We start from the raw sequence: 20756 nt of genomic DNA, 5'->3' as shown, positions 1-20756 counted from the left end.
GGATGAAACACAGAAGACTCAGACGTGTGACTTAAGGGAAGCAGGAAATTTAGAGTGGACACATACTTACCGATCATAGATTCCTCGGTAACTAGTTTGGATATAGGAGAAAACCAGTACGAAGAAGAAATTATTAATAAATTTGGCTTCTTAGAAACTCTTCATACTTTAGATGATCAAGACATAAAAACTCACTGTGATGAGTTTTTATGTCTTGATCTTGGCAATGCTGTAGCCAGTGAAATTAACTGAGGCATGGCTGTTGCTGTTACCTCTCGGATGAGATATTATTATTATTATTATTATTATTATTATTATTATGTAACACCTCCAGGGAGTCCAAAGACTCATCAGGGGGGGGGGGTGCCAACAGCATCGAATGAATGATCCCCTTCCAACTACTAACCCTGCTCAAACTTCCTTGACATTTTGCATGAGCCATTTAGTAGCAGAGGCTGTACTAATCGATCGACCTTTGCTGGCATATGAGCAAATGGGCGGCTCTGCTCAGTGGTGGGGTGAGCCTGCCACGATGTAGAGCCAACCGGTTCTGAGAGTTCTTTTCAGTGGCAGGGTGAGCCTGTTACTGAGGGGAACAATGCTGAGTTTTTGGAGTTTGACCTGTACTTGAACATTTAATAAAGGTTGAAACTGGTCGGGGTAGTGGCCCTTCCCTTAATGCATAGCATTATACATGTCCGCAAGAAGATGTGCTTTGCTTTATGGGAGATACTGAGACAAGGCGTGATGAGAGCTTGGGCCACCTTTACCACGCGTTGCCTCAGTCCTGAAGATACTTCCGGTGCAAACTTTGTTTGCACACACTTGGATAAAGGATTAAACTAAATTTATTATAATCTAACCAAGTGGGAAAAAAACTTCCAACATCCCTATTGCTGAATTCATATTCAGTTTGTATAACAGCTCAAATACCTCCTCTTCATGCACCTGATTTTCTTCAGAAGAGATAGCAGTGAACTCAATGTTGCATACAGCAGGTATATAGCTTTTAGGATAATAATGGGCACTCATTAGTTGAACAATATTTTCTGCATCTGTCACCTTTGCACCATCTGCATTCAGAAGAGATATTCCTTCATATTTGTTCTTTCTTTTAATTACAGCATATCAATAGAATTCCTGTGGGTTGTTTTTAGCTTGCAGAGCCAGTTTTTTATTCATAATCAGACTTAGCTTTCCATACAACAGTTTTGACTATTTTAGCCTACTGCTTATAGTTTTCAATAGTGGACATTATCTTTATGCACATGATATTCCTTTCCACATCATCCATTTGTTATAAATCTCTTGCTGAATAAAATTACACATCTTGACAAAAATTGACTACTAGCCATAAGTCTGATTTAAGTATTTTTAAATACTTCCTATGCACTGTTGATATTCTTCCCATCCAGCAACTGATACCATTCAAATGGACTTAGTATACTCCTCAGTTGTTCATAATTTCCTGCTTTGTAGTTCGGCATGTAACCTTTTCTGAATGGAACATTCATAAACTTAGTCACTTTCCAAATGATTTCCCACATGGTCACTGCCACTAACTGGAGGCAGAATAGTTGTGCCTTTAACAGAAATACCCTCTGACACTATATATTCAAATCTAACACTTTTTGACCTCGAGTTCCTTCTGTCACATGCTGCTTGAGGAATTGTTCCGCAACAGCTCAATAAATTCAGTTTCTTTTTTCTCATGAGATTTTACCGATATACCCAATCTATCGATACAAAATTAATAACAAAAAAAAAAAACTCACATACAAAGATTATTTAATAGTATAATTTTCACCTGTGTGTCACAGGCATCTTCAGTACATTAAGCTCAAATTAAACAATAACTGACAATTCCAAAAAGCACCACCTAAGTAGCTGCTGTAAGATAACTAAAAAGGTCAATAACTTTCCTAAAAAAAAAATAATAATAAATAAAAATAAAAATAAATCAATACAATAAAAAGTTAGGAAAGATTAGCTGATTTGTAAAGTACTATCTCCCATAAAGGGGATAGACGTAAGCCGTCGGATCTGTTTAAGTTAGGAGAATGAAGTAGAGTTTCACATGTTTCTTTATAAAGGCATTCCATGAGAAACTGACTTTTGTGAAGAACTCCTGTCTTTCTCCAATGAACTCTGTGTCTAGTGAAGATGGCATGTTCTGCAAGTCCAGACTTTTCAGGTTTAAAGTATTCAATATAAGATTGGTGTTCTTCTAGCCGAATACAGGCAGATCTTCCCGTTTGTCCGAAATAAGATAATCCACAAGAGTATGGAATCTGTTAGACACCTGGATGATTAAGATGTGGAAGCTTGTCCTTAGGAGAAGTGAGAAAGGTGGAGATTTTTCTGAACGGTCGAAAGGCAACAAAAATATTCAGTGGTTTTAAAACTTTTGCTATACGTTCACTGATGCCTTGTACATAAGGGATAGTAATGCACGTTATTTCTTCTGTGTTTGAAGAGGAAGACATATTAAAACTACTGAAAGTTCTTTCAATGAAGCAATTCTTATAATCATTACATAGAAAGGAAGAGGTTATATATTGTAGTTCTTTCTGTAAAAGATCATCCGAAGAATAAAAGGAGTGGGCCCGATAAACTAGTGTTTTTAATAGTTCCTGCCTTTTGACTGGGATGGTGATGAGATTCCGCATGGATATAATGGCCTGTGTGAATCTTCTTTCTATAAACTGAGAAATGTAGGTTACCATCTGGTTGGTGAAGAATTAGAAGATCTAAAAAGGCTAACTGCTTATTTGATTCTACTTCTAGGTTAAACTTGATCCTAGGATGAAATGCGCTTAACTTAGTGAAAAATTGTTGAAGTTCATCCGAAGAGCCATTCCATACAGCAAAAATGTCATCGACATATCTGAACCAATGAGTAGGTCTGGGAGAAATGTTGTCAAAGATACATTGTTCAAAATGTTCCATAAAGAAATTGGAGATAGCAGGAGAAAGAGGATTACCCATTGCTGTTCTTTCAATTTCTTGATACAACTTATTTTTAAATAAAAATAGCCAGAATTTATTACAAAATAAAATACGTTTACAATGTCTGAAGGAAATTCCTGTTGTAGTAATTCAATACGTTCCAAAAGAGGCACATTTGTAAATAAAGAAACAACATCTAAACTGATCATGATATCAGAAACGTCCAAGTGAAGATCTGAAATTTTATTTTTGAAATCCAAAGTATTTTTTATATAAGTATCAGTTCTTCTAGTTGAAGAACATTCAAAACAGATTACGTTTTGAATGTGCAAAAATTCTTTTTCATGCCAAGCCTCCTCATCCTAATCTTTCTTACTCTGAGTTTAAAGCATTGAAATCACTGAAAAATAACAATAATTTAATTATTACGAAAGCTGATAAGGAGAAGGCTGTAGTGATTCAAGATACGAAGGAATATGAGAGAAAAATGTCTCTTTTACTTCGCGACTGTTCAACTTATAGGCCTCTTACATCAGATCCTACCCAGAGTCAATTGAAGAGACTTGATTCTCTTATAGATAACATATCTACATGGAATGAAGATCAAAAGAAAAAACTTAAAACCTTCTTCGGTCATCCACCTAGATTGTATGGTCTTCCAAAAGTTCATAAACCAGGCATTCCGTTAAGACCAGTCGTAGATTGTATAGGTTTCCCCACTTACAAAATCTCAAAATTTTTATCAAATTTACTCTCCTCTTCAACTAGAAGAACTGATACTTATATAAAAAATACTTTGGATTTCAAAAATAAAATTTCAGATCTTCACTTGGACGTTTCTGATATCATTATCAGTTTAGATATTGTTTCTTTATTTACAAATGTGCCTCTTTTGGAACGTATTGTATTACTACAACAGGAATTTCCTTCAGCCATTGTAAACGTATTTGATTTTGTAATAAATTCTGACTATTTTTCCTTTAAAAATAAGTTGTATCAACAAATTGAAGGAACAGCAATGGGTAATCCTCTTTCTCCTGCTATCTCCAATTTCTTTATGGAACATTTTGAACAACGTATCTTTGACAACATTTCTCCCAGACCTACTCATTGGTCCAGATATATCGATGACATTTTTGCTGTATGCAATGGCTCTTCGGATGAACTTCAACAATTTCTCACTAAGTTAAGCGCATTTCATCCTAGGATCAAGTTTAACCTAGAAGTAGAATCAAATAAGCAGTTAGCCTTTTTTTAGATCTTATAATTCTTCACCAACCAGATGGTAACCTACATTTCTCAGTTTATAGAAAGAAGATTCATACAGACCATTATATCCATGCGGAATCTCATCACCATCCCAGTCAAAAGGCAGGAACTATTAAAACACTGGTTCATCGGGCCCACTCCTTTTATTCTTCGGACGATCTTTTACAGAAAGAACTACAATATATAACTTCTTCCTTTCTATCTAATGGTTATAAGAATTGCTTCATTAAAAGAACTTTGAGTAGTTTTAATATGTCTTCCTCTTCAAACACAGAAGAAATAACGCGCATTACTATCTCTTATGTACAAGGCATCAGTGAACATATAGCAAAAGTTTTAAAACCACTGAATATTTTTGTTGCCTTTCAACCATTCAGAAAAATCTCCACCTTTCTCACTTCTCCTAAGGACAAGCTTCCACATCTTAATCATCCAGGTGTCTACCAGATTCCGTGCTCTTGTGGATTATCTTATTTCGGACAAACAGAAAGATCTGCCTCTATTCGGCTAGAAGAACATCAATCTTATATTGAATACTTTAAACTTGAAAAGTCTGGACTTGCAGAACATGCCATCTTCACTAGACACAGAGTTCATTGGAGAAAGACAAGAGTTCTTCACAAAAGTCAGTTTCTCATGGAATGCCTTTATAAAGAAACATGTGAAAATCTACTTCATTCTCCTAACTTAAACAGATCCGACGGCTTACGTCTATCCCCTTTATGGGAGCTAGTACTTTACAAAGCAGCTAATCTTTCGTAACTTTTTATTGTATTGATTTTTTTATTTTTTTATTTTTTAGGAAAGTTAATGACCTTTTTAGTTATCTTACAGCAGCTACTTAGGTGGCGTTTTTTGGAATTGTCAGTTATTGTTTAATTTGAGCTTAATGTACTGAAGATGCCTGTGACACAGACAGGCGAAAATTATACTATTAAATAATCTTTGTACATGAGCTTTTTCCGTTATTAATTTTGTATCGATATGTCTACTCATGGTATACCTCTTTTAAAACTTATACCCTATCTATATTTGGATAATTCTCCCATTACAATTACTGTTTTCATTCCCATCATCTCTATTTGGTGATGCGTTTCTTCATCACCAGCAACTGATTCACCAGGTCTGTAATAACATCTTATTATGTAATTGTTCTCGATAGATTCCACCTCACAGCAGATGGCTTCAAATTCACTGCCACATGAAATACTGCTACCAGTACTACAATCATAGGTCTCAACACTATCTGGATTCAAGTCATCTGATATCATTAGCAGTATGCCCTCTCCTCTCCTTTCTATTCTTCCTAAAAATACTGTACCCTTTATACTCGATAACAGTTAGTACGTCTGATTCTGATAGCCAGGTCTCACTAATGCCTCTCAACATATTGACCAAGGTAACAAACTCTACTCATTAGTTTCTGATACTCTTAGCATTCATATACAGACATAATAATCTACCTGCATGTTCTTTTGTATACTCTTGTCTAAAGTTTGCATGACACAGTTGGTAACTTGTAGATCTCTATTCTTCTCTAGTGCATTATACATGTAGACATCTTTGCACATGTTTGATGGGTCCAAACCAGACAAACACAAATTCCAAATTGTTCTCTCCCCGTAATCATTTTCATGATAATGTCCATTCCCATCATTAGCACAATTATATAACAATGTTGCTCTTACACTCATATTCTCACCATTCCTGCCATTATAATTTAGTTGCCTTGACTCAATAACAAATTACAATTTACTGATTAAAAATGAGTGATGTGTTCTAAAACTTCCTACATCTATAAAAATCTAAAAATGTCTAAAAAAAAATAAATAAAAAATTTAAGACAATCTAAATACCGTTTTGAACCTTTCACATAGTAATTACAATTATAATGAAATAAAATAACTTTGAATTTCTTTACACATACTTTTTTAATCCAAAAAATAGTAAAGTTATGACTTTATTTAAACTACTAAAATGCTTTACACCATATAACATAACGTTCAATACATCACAAAAAAAAAAAAAAAAATAGTCTACTAACCTGTTGTGCAACAACTGACAAAACTTCTAACTCTATCCGATTAAACTCATCAAAACAAGCCCATGCACCTGCTGATGCCAGCCCTTTAAAAAACTAAAATTATTAAAAATAAACAATAAATATCTAAATATAGGCATGTATGGGTACACACTGACTTCAGAAAACAAAAAGGATACTTGTTTCTAACACTTGGATAAAGGATTGAACAAGGATATAATTTCTTAGAATTATTAATTTAATTTATGACCAAGTGAAAAAACTTTCAACCAAATAATCCAGAATATTTTAATAATAAAACGATACACCTTTTCCTACTTGTATATGGGATATATATGACTTCAGCAGTACATTGGTATCTCTTCTAGGTCTAGCTCCCACTGATGTGGTTTTGCATAAATGTAAAAAGTCTGCTGAGCTGGTCTTGTGGCCACCTCGATGGATGCTTTTTTCCTAAGATATGAATGGCTCTACCCACTGGTTGGGTGGGCCTCCCATTGTGTAGAGCCACCACTGAGTGATCTGCTTGGTGGCAGGGTAGGCCTGTCACTGAGTGGAACCAATGCTGAGTTATGGAGTTAAATGATTCTTCAGGCCACTTGCTGAGATTTGAGTGATCTGGGGGTGGCCTAAGTTTTAGGAGAATTCCCTTTTACTTATATAGTGGGAAAATTCGCTGAAGTGGTTTCCACAGAGGTGGGGCCACTGAAATGGATGCTTTTCTCTGGGATATGAGTGGCTCTAGTCCGTGATGGGGTGAGCCTTCCATTGAGTAGGGCTACCACTGAGGGTTCTTCTCAGTGGTGGGGTGGGCCTGTTACTGAATGGAACCAGAACCACTGCTGAGTTATGGGATAAATGATCATTCGGGTCATTCCCTGAGATTAGAGATTGGAGTGATCTGCAGGATGACCGCAGTTTTTGGTGAATTCCCTTTACTGATATAGTGGGAATCTACTAAAGTGGTATCCACAGATGTGGGGCTGGCTCAGTGGATGCTTTCCCTGAGAAATGAGCAGTTCTGCTCAGTGTAGGGTGAGCCTGTCACTGAGTAGAACCACTTCTGAGTAATGAATTAAATGATCATTGATTGGGTGTTACTCCAACCTTGATATCTCTTTGGTGGGGGGGGGGGGGGTTCTGGCTCCCACTGATGTGGTTTTCTGTGCATGCAGAGAATTCACTAAAGTGGTTTCTACAGATGTGAGGGGGGTGAGGTTGCCTTGGTGGATGCTTTCCGTGGGATATCAGCAGTTCTGCTCAGTGGCAGAGTAACCTGTCACTGAGTAGAATTACCACTGAATAGTGAGTTAAATGATCCTTTGGATCAGTCATTGATTGGATGATCTGAGGAATCACCAGAGTTTTGGGAGAAGACCCACACTTAATACGTTCGCTGCCACGCTCCTCAGGCATAGTTTGTTACCGCATGCCAAGCACTTTCACTTCTTCAAGGTCAGTACGAGTAATCTTGTAGAGGTCGGTAATCGACATACGAGTATATTCGTAGTTGGCTTGTGAGGGTCATATACCAACTACGAGTATACTTGAAGTTGGTAGCGAACGTGTTAAACAGTCCATGAATGAAGGGGCTTGCTGAAGTGGTCTCAATTACTGCATTCCATTAGATGGTTGCTTATGGTAAGACTTCTACTGATATGGTCTTTATTGAGGCCATTCATAGGATGCCCTACCCTGGAGATGAGCAGTTCTGTCTAGTGGTGAGATTTTGCCTGCCATTAGGTGAAGCTGATGCCTCTAAAAGTTTTGTCTGGTGGAACCACCAATGAAATTAATGGAAAATTAACATAATGAGTTTAAAATCCTTTGGGTTACTCATTGAGGTTAGAGTAATCTTAAGGATTGCCTGGTTTTTAGAGAAGACTCTTTAGTTATACAAAGATAGAAACTGATCTGAGCAGTGGCCCTTATCATAATGCATAGCATTATGTACATTCAAAAGGATGTGTGCTATACATTATGGGATACTAAGGAAATGAACATGAAGTCATATGCCTCTATATACAAGTACTCTAGTAGAGAAGATACTTCATGTGCAAACTTTGTTTGTTTACACTTGAATAAAGGATTGTACAGGAACATAATGTCCTATTATTCTTTAATTTACTTAAGAAAAACAGTTTAGAAATGAAGTGAAGATTTAAGTTGATGGATGATGAACAGCAACAGTAATACTGATTTTGATATTAATATTTTGTACTGCAGCAAGTAACATATCTGGCCATCTATATCATGCAAAATCTGATATAGAAAACTAACTGTTGATGTCTGTTATTTTGCAGTTTTACTGATTATTTGAAGATTACACCTCTATTTAACATCAGAAAGTTTGAAAATCAACTGTTACAATGTCCATTATTTGCAGTTTTATTAACTACCTGGTATAAAAAATTCCAATGTTTACCTTTACGATGACTGCTTTTTTTTTTTTGCAGGTTTCGGTGTTTCGCTGTTGATGTATTTCACTCACCCACTATTCCTCCAGCAAAAAAATTACTTTTTATAATCTTACTCATAAGAAACTTTCCTAGCATTTACCATCATGTACAATATTTCTCCAACTCTCTAATAAGTCCTACTAACTAAATAAGCCTTAATCATGCTATCAATCCATCCTCAAAGCTAATATTCAACAGCCTCGAGATAATGCAACTATGCCAGAGAACACACACACACAATTAACAAAGATAAATATTATTAGTCAGTGATAGATGGTATAGCATATGTGAAGAATGATTACATATTGTATTAGTGGATGCTCAGAATATAGCAATCAATAGGAGACCTTATCAATGCTTTATGGCACTACATCTTCTTATCACAATTTGTCAGTGTTTATTTCATTAAGGCAGCAATTCTCTGAATAACTTTTATAGTATATTCTCTGAACTTCGACTTCATCTCTAATGCTATCTGATGATCTCTTGCTTTGTGCAGTTCAACAAATATATACATTTTGTTTCATGTTCTCTGACAAAATCTACAGTTGGTAAAAACAAACAGCACATCCACCAGTTTTCACAACACAGCAAACTCAATATCTCATTAAGCAACACCACTTCAGATGTATCTATCAGGATTCTCCAAAATTGTGTACCATGTGTGGTAAGTGAATAACACATTCAGGGCTATAGAATGCAATATTAGTTATGAGGGTAGATTGAGGGAATATAAGCTACTGAGAATGTAGACTGGAGAAAAAAATGAGTGATATGATTAATCCATACAAATTACTGTAAGATTACTAGACAGGTGTTCAAAGCGAATTTTCAAAGAATGGAAGGAGTAAGTATAAGGGGATATCCCTAAATACTTCATAAAGGTATGATAAATAGTGGTGCGTGATTGGAATACTCTGCTAAAGAGTGTCATGATCATGACAACTATAAATGAATTTATGGTTAGTATAACAGGGCATTTAAGGCAAACTTCCTGCTGTGGGTCTTTTAATTCCATGAAGGTATCAAACAACAGTAAATGATTCTTACTTTTAAGGTTGCATTGTGGTCAGCATTCATAGTGAAGACTTTATGGAGAAATGTTAGTTATGTTGGAATGATCATAACCATGAGGCAATAAAGTATAATGAGTTATAAGATTCTTTGGGTTACCCACTGAGGTTAGAGTGATCTGAAGGAATGCCTAGTTTTTGGAGAAAACTCTTTAGTTATACAAAGGAATTTTATTAAGAATACTTATAATTAAGAAACTAAAACTCAACGTTTCAACCTCTATATCGAGGTCATCATTAGGAATACATGATGTATTTCGTGAAGATAGAAAAGGAAAAAAAGAGATGAAGTGTTATTGATGATAGAAAAAGAGTTATTTCAATACATGATGGCAGAACTCCAACACATGAAACCCTAATATAAGAGAACTGCAGAAATGTGTTTAATGTCATTCCAATAAAAAACTTTATATTTATTCATTTAGAGATTTTTTTTTCTATCATCTGTATATTATTATACTGATATGTATAAAAAATTTGTTTTATTTTGTTATAAATATTAATTGTATTGTAAATATTATTTTTTATTAATTTTTTATCATTTTATTTTATTATTTTATATATTTTTTTTCACCAGAGGTTAGACTAGGATAAATGATTAACAAAGTATTTAGATTTATCTTACTTTTGTGTAGTGTCATGTAGCTTGTGTCCTGTGCTGATGATGACCTCGATACAGAGGTTGAAATGTCAAGTGTTATTTTTTTAATTACAAGTAAAGTAATTACTCCACCATGTGTGTTTTTGTCTCCATAAATTCTTCTTTGTGTACAGTAAATGATAATTCTGTAATTTTACAGAATTATCATTTACAAACCTAGTACACCTGCTTGATTCAGAAACCAAGCAGGTGTACTCTACTTGGTTTCCAGATGAAACACAAAACAAATAACAAGTCACAATAAGAAGGTATGCTCTAATTCGTTCCTAGATTAAACACTAATCAAATGACAAATCATAATAAGAAGATGCACCCTAGTATAAGGAATAGATCAAACCACATCTAGACAACCTTTTTGTATGTAACCCAAACATCCTGGAAAGAAGGAAAACCTGGAGAAATCAAGACACAAATAACTAAGACTGCATGAAAACTATAATGCGGTCTTTACCTAACCAAAAGTAAACTAACTAACCAAACCAAAACTAACAATAATAATCCATCAGGAGTAGAGTGTATGGGTAATATTGCACAAGGCAGAAGGAGAAGACAAGGTCATTCATGGAATATACTAGACATGATACTCATAAACAAGAGATGGGTCACATCAGTTCAGCAATGCCGAACATTTCAAGGAGCAAACATGGAATCAGATCATAGCTTAGTGATTGCCAATATCAAATTGAAACTCAAGCCACAAAGCACAATTTAAAGAAAATCTGGAAAATGAACAAGCAGAATTTAGAAGGGTTAAGATTAAGCATTTGACAGTATAGATCAGAAAGTGGTATGTACTACAACTGAATCTTATGGAGTGGACAAGAATGTGATATGTCTCTTGCAGAACATCAATGCCGATGTCAGAAAGCATGGAACAATAGGAAGAGAGGTCTGAACAACAAGAGGCACAAGACAAGGAGACACAATATCTCCAAGCATCTTTATCATTCTTTTAGAAAGAATAACAGATGTCAAAAAGGATAATATAAGGGGAATTTTCATTTAAAGTATAAAAATAAACAAATTTGAGATTTGCAGATGACATAATCATTATTGAAGAATATGAAGAGGAGTTAGAAAGAACAGTGTTGAAGTTAAGTCAAGAAGGAAAGAGATATGGCCTGATAATGAACACTGATTAAAAAAAAAAATGATATTCGGAGAGAAGAGGATAAAAAAGCAAATAAAGGTCAATGGATAAGAGCTGGAAGAGGTTAGGAATTTCACATATCTAGGGAGCACCATGACCATGATTTAGACTAAAAAAGAGATAAGATCTTGGATAACACAAGCTAAAATAAACCTACAGGAAATGGACAAGATATGGAAAATAAATCAGTGAGCCTTCCCATAAAGCTGAGACTTCCGGAAACATGCACATTTACAAGTACTCTCTATGGCTGTGAGTCATGAGTAATTAGCAAAGTCTCTGTTCAAATAGCATGTTACCGAAAGATTCTACAAATTGGATGAATGCAAAGGGTAACAAATGAAGAACTGTATTGCAAAGTAAACTGCAAAGAAATCTAATGTATAAAAGAATTCAAAGTTGTTTTGGACATATCTGCAGAATGAATAATAGTTGAAAGATCAAAACCTTAATGGTTGGTACATTCGATGGTATAAATAGAAGAGAACGTCCTAGGTGAGCTATGGAAAGAGTCACAATTTGAGTCATCTGGCAATAGACAGAGAGAAATGGCAAAGAATGGTGAAACAAGCATCAGACAAAAGCAGGCATTGGATCCATGGGCAACGATGATAATGATGATGACAGAAAGCAATACCTAAACCAGACTTCCCATGATGAGTTGCACAATTGCATGGAAGTACTATGGTAATATGTTGAATGTTTATTTTTTACTTGGTTAGACTATAATAAATTTAGTTTAATCCTTTATCCATGTGTGAGCAAACAAAGTTTGCACCTGAAAATATCTTCAGGACTGAGATAAGGTAGTACAACACCGGGCAACTCGTAGCAAAGGTGGACCAAGCTAACATCACTCCTATCTCAGTACCTCCCACAATGCAAAATACATCTCCTTGCAGATATGTATAATGTTATGCATTAAGGGAAGGGCCACTACTCAGACCAGTTTCAACCTTTATTGAGGTCTCGTCAGTGGGAGCCAGGCCCAGAAGTGAAGATACCAAGGTAGAGCAATGGAGAGAGAGATCATCTTTACCTATAGGAGTTGCCAAAATTTGTGCCACCTTATTATTAAAGTAATCTGGATTTAGAGAAAGATGTTGACAGTTTATTTTTCACTTGGTTAGACTATAATAAATTTAGTTTAATCCTTTATCCAAATGTGAGTAAACAAAGTTTGCATCTGAAAATATCGTCAGGACTGAGGTAAGGTTGTACAACACTGGGCAACACGTAGCAAAGGTGGACCAAGCTAACATCACTCCTATCTCAGTATCTCGCATAATGCCTCCCATTTGGTTCACCTTTGCTACTAGTTGCCCAGTGTTGTACTACCTTACCATAGTCCTGAAGACATTTTCAAGCACAAACTTTGTTTGCTCACACTTGAAGAAAGGATTAAACTAAATTTATTATACTATGGTAATAATAATAATAATATATTTATATAAATAAAACTTATTATTATTAATTCTGTATATGTAGCAAAAAAATTAACTCTCCTGTTACTGAATTTAAGAAATGTCATTTGAAAAGATTCAAGATATACCTTTCCCATAGCAAGATAGTCCAAACCATCAGAGCAATTAAATACAACACACTGGACAGCAAGTGCCTTAGCTAAATCTTTAGTGGTTTCTGTCTTTCCTGTACCTGCAGGGCCTTCTGGAGCACCATTTAAATGAAGATGAAAGGCTCCTACTAGTGTCCGATAGCAACGATCAGTAAGTGGTGTAATTACTAACCTTGTATAAAAGAAAAAATTATGTTTTCCAAAACAAAATAATAAATTAAACCATCATAGTTAAATTATCTATTTTAATGCAAAATGCTAAAAACAAGTAAGAAAATTATTGCATACAATGCATTTTTATGGTGTAATTCATGTGTAATATAACACTAGTCATTACCAAAACAGTTGACTAAGGAACATCCTGGCATATATGCAGTACATATAATTTCATTTTGGCAATTTCAGATTAAAATGGTCCACCTGAAATGGAAAATTTTAATAGTTATCTTAAATAATAAATTTCATTAAATATCATCAAGCCAGAAGGAATTAATTATTATTATTTTGTCATTACCAAGAAGACAATATTAGAAATATGTATCAAAATGAATTGACTCAGTACTCATCTCAAATTTGCTGAAAACATATAAAGAATGGATAAACATAAGCAAAGTAATAAAACAAACAGCAAGAGAGGTTGTTGGAAAAAAAACAAGGAGAAAAAAAAAATAGGACAGACAATTTGGAATGATGAAACCGTGACAGCTATAGAAGAAAACCAAAAAACCTTACTTGCTACCCTTGCAGAAACAAACACCAGAAACATAAAAGCTTCTAGTACTAAAAGAAATATTGCAAAAAAATATTATAAGGAAAGCTCACCAAGATTCTTGAGATAAATTTATTAATAATACTGAAAGTGATTTAGATGGCCATCAAAACATAGCTTATTATTACTATTATTAATACTAGACCTCCATGGAGTCAAAAGACGCAATGGGAGGTACACACTGTTACACACAAAGCCCATCAAAATGTGCTTTAAACTCATTCAATGTATCTGCATTCACTACAATGTCAGGTATTGCATTCCGTTCACCAATCATTATCCATGCAAAGAACCATTTCCTTTATTACTCTGCTCACACCCTCTTTATAGAGAATCCAGTGATGTCCCCTTGTACTATTCCCCCCCACTTCTCCTTTGTAATATGTCTCCTTGTACCATACCCTTGTCCCATTCCATGAAAAACTTCTTCCACACTAACCCAGTAACAACCCTTTACCAACTTAAATGTCTCAATCACATTCCCTCTCTTCCTCCTATTCACAAGACATTGGCAATTGCAATCCTTAAATCTATCTTCATACCACATCTGAAAGACCAGTTACCACCTTAGTCAGTCTTCTCTGAATCCTTTCCAATATAGCTCTATCACCATGAAAACCAGGACACCAAATCTGTGCAAAATAATCCATACAAGGCCTGATCAAGACCTTTTACAATGGACCAGACCTCTTTATTTCTGCAAGTTAAGATTCTCTGCATCATTGCCAAAATTTGGTATAATGACTTCAAAACTTGTGCAATGTTACCTCCAAACTTCAGATCCTTATCAACCACTCACATACAAAGATTATTTAATAGTATAATTTTCACCTGTGTGTCACAAGCATCTTCAGTACATTAAGCTCAAATTAAACAATAACTGACAATTCCAAAGAGTGCCACCTAAGTAGCTGGTGTAAGATAACTAAAAAGGTCATTAACTTTCCTAAAAATAAAAAATTAAAAAAATCAATACAATAAAAAGTTAGGAAAGATTAGCTGCTTTGTAAAGTACTATCTCCCATAAAGGGGATAGACGTAAGCCGTTGGATCTGTTTAAGTTAGGAGAATGAAGTAGAGTTTCATATGTTTCTTTATAAAGGCATTCCATGAGAAACTAACTTTTGTGAAGAACTCTTGTCTTTCTCCAATGAACTCTGTGTCTAGTGAAGATGGCATGTTCTGCAAGTCCAGACTTTTCAAGTTTAAAGTATTCAATATAAGATTGATGTTCTTCTAGCCGAATAGAGGCAGATCTTCCCGTTTGTCCGAAATAAGAGCACGGAATCTGGTAGACACCTGGATGATTAAGATGTGGAAGTTTGTCCTTAGGAGAAGTGAGAAAGGTGGAGATTTTTCTGAACAGTCGAAAGGCAACAAAAATATTCAGTGGTTTTAAAACTTTTGCTATACATTCACTGATGCCTTGTACATAAGGGATAGTAATGCGCGTTATTTCTTCTGTGTTTGAAGAGGAAGACATATTAAAACTACTCAAAGTTCTTTTAATGAAGCTTTCATTAAAAGAACTTTGAACTTTTTTTCAAGCTTCCACATCTTAATCATCCAGGTGTCTAACAGATTCCATACTCTTGTGGATTATCTTATTTCGGACAAACGGGAAGATCTGCCTCTATTCGGCTAGAAGAACACCAATCTTATATTGAATACTTTAAACCTGAAAAGTCTGGACTTGCAGAACATGCCATCTTCACTAGACACAGAGTTCATTGGAGAAAGACAAGAGTTCTTCACAAAAGTCAGTTTCTCATGGAATGCCTTTATAAAGAAACATGTGAAACTCTACTTCATTCTCCTAACTTTAACAGATCCAACGGCTTACGTCTATCCCCTTTATGGGAGATAGTACTTTACAAATCAGCTAATCTTTTTTTTATTGTATTGATTTTTTTTATTTTTTTATTTTTAGGAAAGTTAATGACCTTTTTAGTTATCTTACACCAGCTACTTAAGTGGCGCTCTTTGGAATTGTCAGTTATTGTTTAATTTGAGCTTAATGTACTGAAGATGCCTGTGACACACAGGCGAAAATTATACTATTAAATAATCTTTGTATGTGAGTTTTTTCTGTTATTAATTTTGTATCGATATGTCTACTCACGGTATACCTCTTTTAAAACTTATCAACCACTACTCCAAGTTCTCATCTCCTTAACTTCCTCCAAAACTTCCCCACCAAATGTATACTTTTCGTTCCATTGTTGCCAACCATGAAAGAATTACTAGAAAAAGAAGAGACTGAGAGTTCAGATAGTGAGTCTCTGTAATAGGAAAGAAGGAGGGCCATAATAGCAAATGATTTGATGTGTAGGTTACACAGGAGGAGTGGTGTGAAGTTTATTGGTGTGTGGAGCAAATTTTGCAGCAAAAGGACTTATACAAGAAGGATGGGTTTCCACTGAATGGATCTGGTTTTCAGAGAGTGGAAAAAGTGTTGCTGAATGAAGTGAAAGTGGATGTGCAGAATCATGAAAACAAAATCTTTTAGTGTGTGTGTGTGGGGGGAGCTGTTTAGTGGATATGCAGACATCAGTGAGGCAGTTGAGTATAAGAATGTGTATACTATGCTTACGTAAGTACCGATGGTAACAAACCAGAAGGGGATAGTTAGTAAAAGCGTCAGGATAGCAGCCTAAGGGATTTTTGCATTTTATGTACACTAAAGCCAGGAGCATTTGGAACAAGCAGGAGAAATTTTTGGCATTGGTTGGCTCATCCTGGCCAAAGGTTATTGGCATTAGTGAGAGATGGATAAGAGAAGATGATATGGTTAGTGGGATAAAATGTGAAGGGTGTAGTGTGTTCAGGGAGGATAGAGAGAAAAGAACAGGGGGAGGAGTGTTATTGATGATAGTCGATGAACTGCAACCAAAGAAAATAGAAGTCTAACTGCAAGCCATAAAAATAGCACATCTGAAGCTATCTGGTGTGAGATTGATGCCAGTCGAACAAAATATACAGTTATATGCTGCTATAGACTAAGGGAGGGAAAGATGATGGATATAATATGCATTGGCAAATAGACTCAATGAGTGGGGACAGCTAATTATTATGGGGGATTTCAACTAGGGGAACATACATTGGAAGGAGGAGAGGACACATGGGAGGAAGGAAATGGATTTTATGCAGTTACTAAGGGATTACCCGAGACAGCATGTAATGAAATATAGTAGGGATTCAAGAATGCTTGATCTAGTAATTGCATCTCAGAATTTCTCTATAATGAATATGACCATGTTGCCACCAGTTGGGAGCGTGATCATATGCTCTTGACCTGGGAGGTGGCTAAATATGTGGAATTTTCAGTTAAGATGGGATATATGTGAAATTACAGAGCTGGTAAGTATGACAAGCTTAGGAGATTGCTTGGATCGGTGCCATAACATGTAAAACTGCAAGGACTGGATGTTGACAGTACATGGGAGATGGTAAAGGAGTGTTTGAGAGAGGTAATGGGCAGACTGCATACCTAGAGTCAGGAGATTAAATCAAGTGGGAGTTAAATGGATGAATATCATCATCAAGTTGAAAAAAAAAGAAACAATTGCAGAGAGAATTTAAGGAGAAAAGTGACTTGCAGGCACATGAACAGTACAAGGGACAAGCGAGAAGGGTAACTAGTGTAGTAAGAAAAGCAAAAACAGATTATGAAATGAAGTTAGCAATGCAGGCTAAAGGGAATCCCAAACAGTTCTTTCAATATGCTGCAAGTAAAAGAAAGAATGTATGTGGCAGAATGATTTTAAGTAATGCTGATGGCAGGGATGTAACTGAATTAGTCGAAATAATAGAATTATTAAGTGAACACTTTGCAGGAGTATATCATCCAGATGGTGATATTGCAGGAATGAGAGAGCCAAAGGCTTATACAGGACCTAAGGTAAATAAAATGAAGGTGCATAGCATATTACAGAAGCTTAATGTGAATACAGCTGTGGGACTGGATGGTATACCAGCTCAAGTTTTACGTGAAGAAGCAAGGGAATTGTCAGTGCCCTTGATCATATTGTTTAATCTAAGTCTCAGCTCTGGGTTAGTCCTGAGTGGGTGTAAAGAAGGCTCCGAGACTGATGTAGCATATTACCGACTCATCAGCATATCAGAAGTTGATGTCAAAGTATTGGAGAAGTTGGTCAAGAGTCAAGGGGTCAAGTCATTGGCACAAATGACTTGGGGAGAAAAAGGATGTTGATAAAGATTTCAGGAAGTTGTTGCAGCAGGTAAAGAAGAATAGTGTTGTTGGAAAAGCTGCAGGTGTGTTGCCCTTATATGACTACAGTGAATTGAGAAGGAGAGCAGAGATAATGAATAGTAAGATAGCTGAGTTGTGCAAGGCAAAGGGGACTTCAATTTGTAAATCTGTGGAGTGAATTTGAAGGAAAGTTGGAATGGTATATAGCTGATGGATTACATTTGAATGGGTTTGGTGTTGGGTATTTAGAAAGGCTATTGTTTTCTCAGTCAAGAAGTTAATGTAGCAAATGATCAGTGTCTACCTGTGAAGCAGGATAGCATAAATCAACAGACTGTTTGGTAGGAGGAAGATGGATATGAGTTTGAAGATGTGGTTGCAGCAACACAAGATGATGCAATGCATAAAGGAGAAGATAAGACATGTAGGAATGGAAATCAGAGTCAGGATCAGGGAAACAGGAAGGGTCAGACCGAAGAGAGAGGAGTGGTATAACAGCTAGAATAGAGAATATTGGTGCTGGTAGAATGTCCTCGAACACACAGGGATTGTTATTTTTATACACATATCTAAGGAGCATTCGAAATGAGAGTCAAGTTTGTTGCATTGATTCAGACGGCATGCCCCAAAATAACTGGAATAAGTGAAACTTGGTTGTCTGAGTAGGATGTGATGTCGGGAATAGAACTAAAAGGATATATAATTTTCCAGAAGGATAGAAATGTGAAAAGAGGAGGGGGGGGTGCTGTTAATGACTGCAGAGGAATTGTGTCTGCAAAGTGTGGAAGTTGAGAGTGCATGCATTTTGATTTTGAATCTTTGTGGTGTGAAGTTGGAATAAACAGGTTAGAATATCTGATAGGATGCTGTTATAGGTCAGGGAATGCAGAGAATACTGACTGTGAAATGTTTAGGCAAATGAGTTGGGCATGTAAAAAGAAGGTGATCCTGATGGGAGACTTTAATTACAGGAACATAGACTGGAAGGAGGAGATAGTGTATGGGAACAGGGGAAGCGAGTTTGTGGAATTTCTGAGAGAAAAGTAACTTAAGCAGCATATGACTGAAGCAACTAGAGGTTTGATGTTTTGGATTTTGTGATAACTTCACAAGACTTAGTTGTTAATAAAGTGTTGACACTGCTGCCGGTTGGTTCGTGTGAGTGATCATGAGGTACTTGTTTGGGAAGTGATGAAAGAAGAAAAAGTCACTGCCAAAAATGGATACATGTGGAAATATAATGCAGGTGATTATAGTAGTCAGTTAGCATCAGCACATTTAGTAGATGAGCTGAGCAGAGAAGATGTTGACAATGCAAGAAACTCACAAGGCAGCATCTGACAAAAGCAATGTATGACTGAATACCAAGGGTTAAGTGAGTAAATAGAGTGGGAGAGAAATGGATGAATGAACAGTGAAATCAAGCAAGCTATGCTGGAAAAAAAAAATGTTATGGAGGAGGTACAGAACAGTTGGTGGTGATCAGATCCATGAAGAGTATAAGGTGCAGGCTAGAAAGGTGATGAGCATGTTAAAGAAAGAAAAGGTGCAGTATGAGAGGAGATTGGCTAGTTAGGCCAAGGTTAACTCAAGGGAATTTTTCTGCTATATGGCAAGCAAGAGGAAGAATAATTACGCAGACTAACACTGGTGGATAGTGATGGCAGCAGACTAACACCTGCAAAGGATATAGTAGAATTATTGAACGAGCACTTTATCAGAGTATATCATACTGGTGTAAATGATCTGATGCAATATATAGAAGAGAGAGACAAGTAATACGAGAATTGGAAGTGAAAGAAACAGAGGTGTATCAGATGTTAGTTGGGTTAGATGTGAATAAGGCTGTGGGAATGGATGACATATCACCATGTATGCTTAAAGAATGTACACCACAGTTGGTTAAGCCCTTGACCTGGTTATTTAATGAAAGTATCCTATAACAATCCCTTTTATCAGTAGGTAGGGTTCGTAAGGAGTGGAAAGAGGCAAAATATACCACTCCACAAGCATGGTTCTAAGACAAAAGTCTACAATGATAGGCCAGTCTGTATAACTCGAGTTTTGATCAAGGTGTTGGAGAGATTGGTAAGGAATAGAATACAGAATTGGGTTGATAGACATGCCATTCTTTATGAAGGTCAGCATGGATTTGTAAAGGATAGGTCCTGTTTCAGTAATTTACTTGCATTTTATGATAAGGTGACGAGTGTGTTAGATAAGAGAGAATCATATACAGAGAATCCTTCTTCTCTGTCCATGGAAGCATGTCACTTTATTGTAATCAGTAAGTAGATTACTAAAACATGACCTCCCTTTAACAAATTCATGCTGTCCATCAAAGACAATACCATCGTTGTCAACCCAATTATGGATCCTAGTTCTCACAAGCTTCTCCAACAACTTAACTACAACACCTGACACATAGATAGGCCTATAGTTTTGATGCTTGAGTTCTATCACCTCCTTTATGAAATGGCACACTGCCCTCCTTCCACTTCTTAGGAACTTGACCAAGGGCAAAACTCGTATTAAAAAAATATGTCAAGGCCAGAGTCAACTCCCTGCACATTCCTTCAGAATCCATAGCGATATA

At 35.9% G+C, this 20756-nt stretch overlaps 1 protein-coding gene across 1 annotated transcript in view; it reads right to left on the bottom strand.

Annotated features, from left to right (window-relative positions):
- The window catches only part of LOC150108468 (dynein axonemal heavy chain 7-like), a 990001-nt gene that overhangs the window by 753263 nt on the left and 215982 nt on the right, over positions 1-20756 (bottom strand). The window contains exons 12-13 of the mRNA XM_090390473.1: positions 13155-13350; positions 6263-6355 (exon numbers count right to left, since the gene is read on the bottom strand). Of these exons, the coding sequence (XP_090246599.1) occupies positions 6263-6355; positions 13155-13350 (289 nt within the window). The remainder of the gene's footprint in view (positions 1-6262; positions 6356-13154; positions 13351-20756) is intronic.

This window comes from Typopeltis vanoorti, chromosome 3 (assembly GCF_054136105.1).
Source record: "Typopeltis vanoorti isolate ZY-2024b chromosome 3, IOZ_Tvanoo_1.0, whole genome shotgun sequence".
Classification (NCBI taxonomy): Eukaryota; Metazoa; Arthropoda; class Arachnida; order Uropygi; family Thelyphonidae; genus Typopeltis; species Typopeltis vanoorti.
This window is presented reverse-complemented; position numbering and strand designations above follow the sequence as displayed.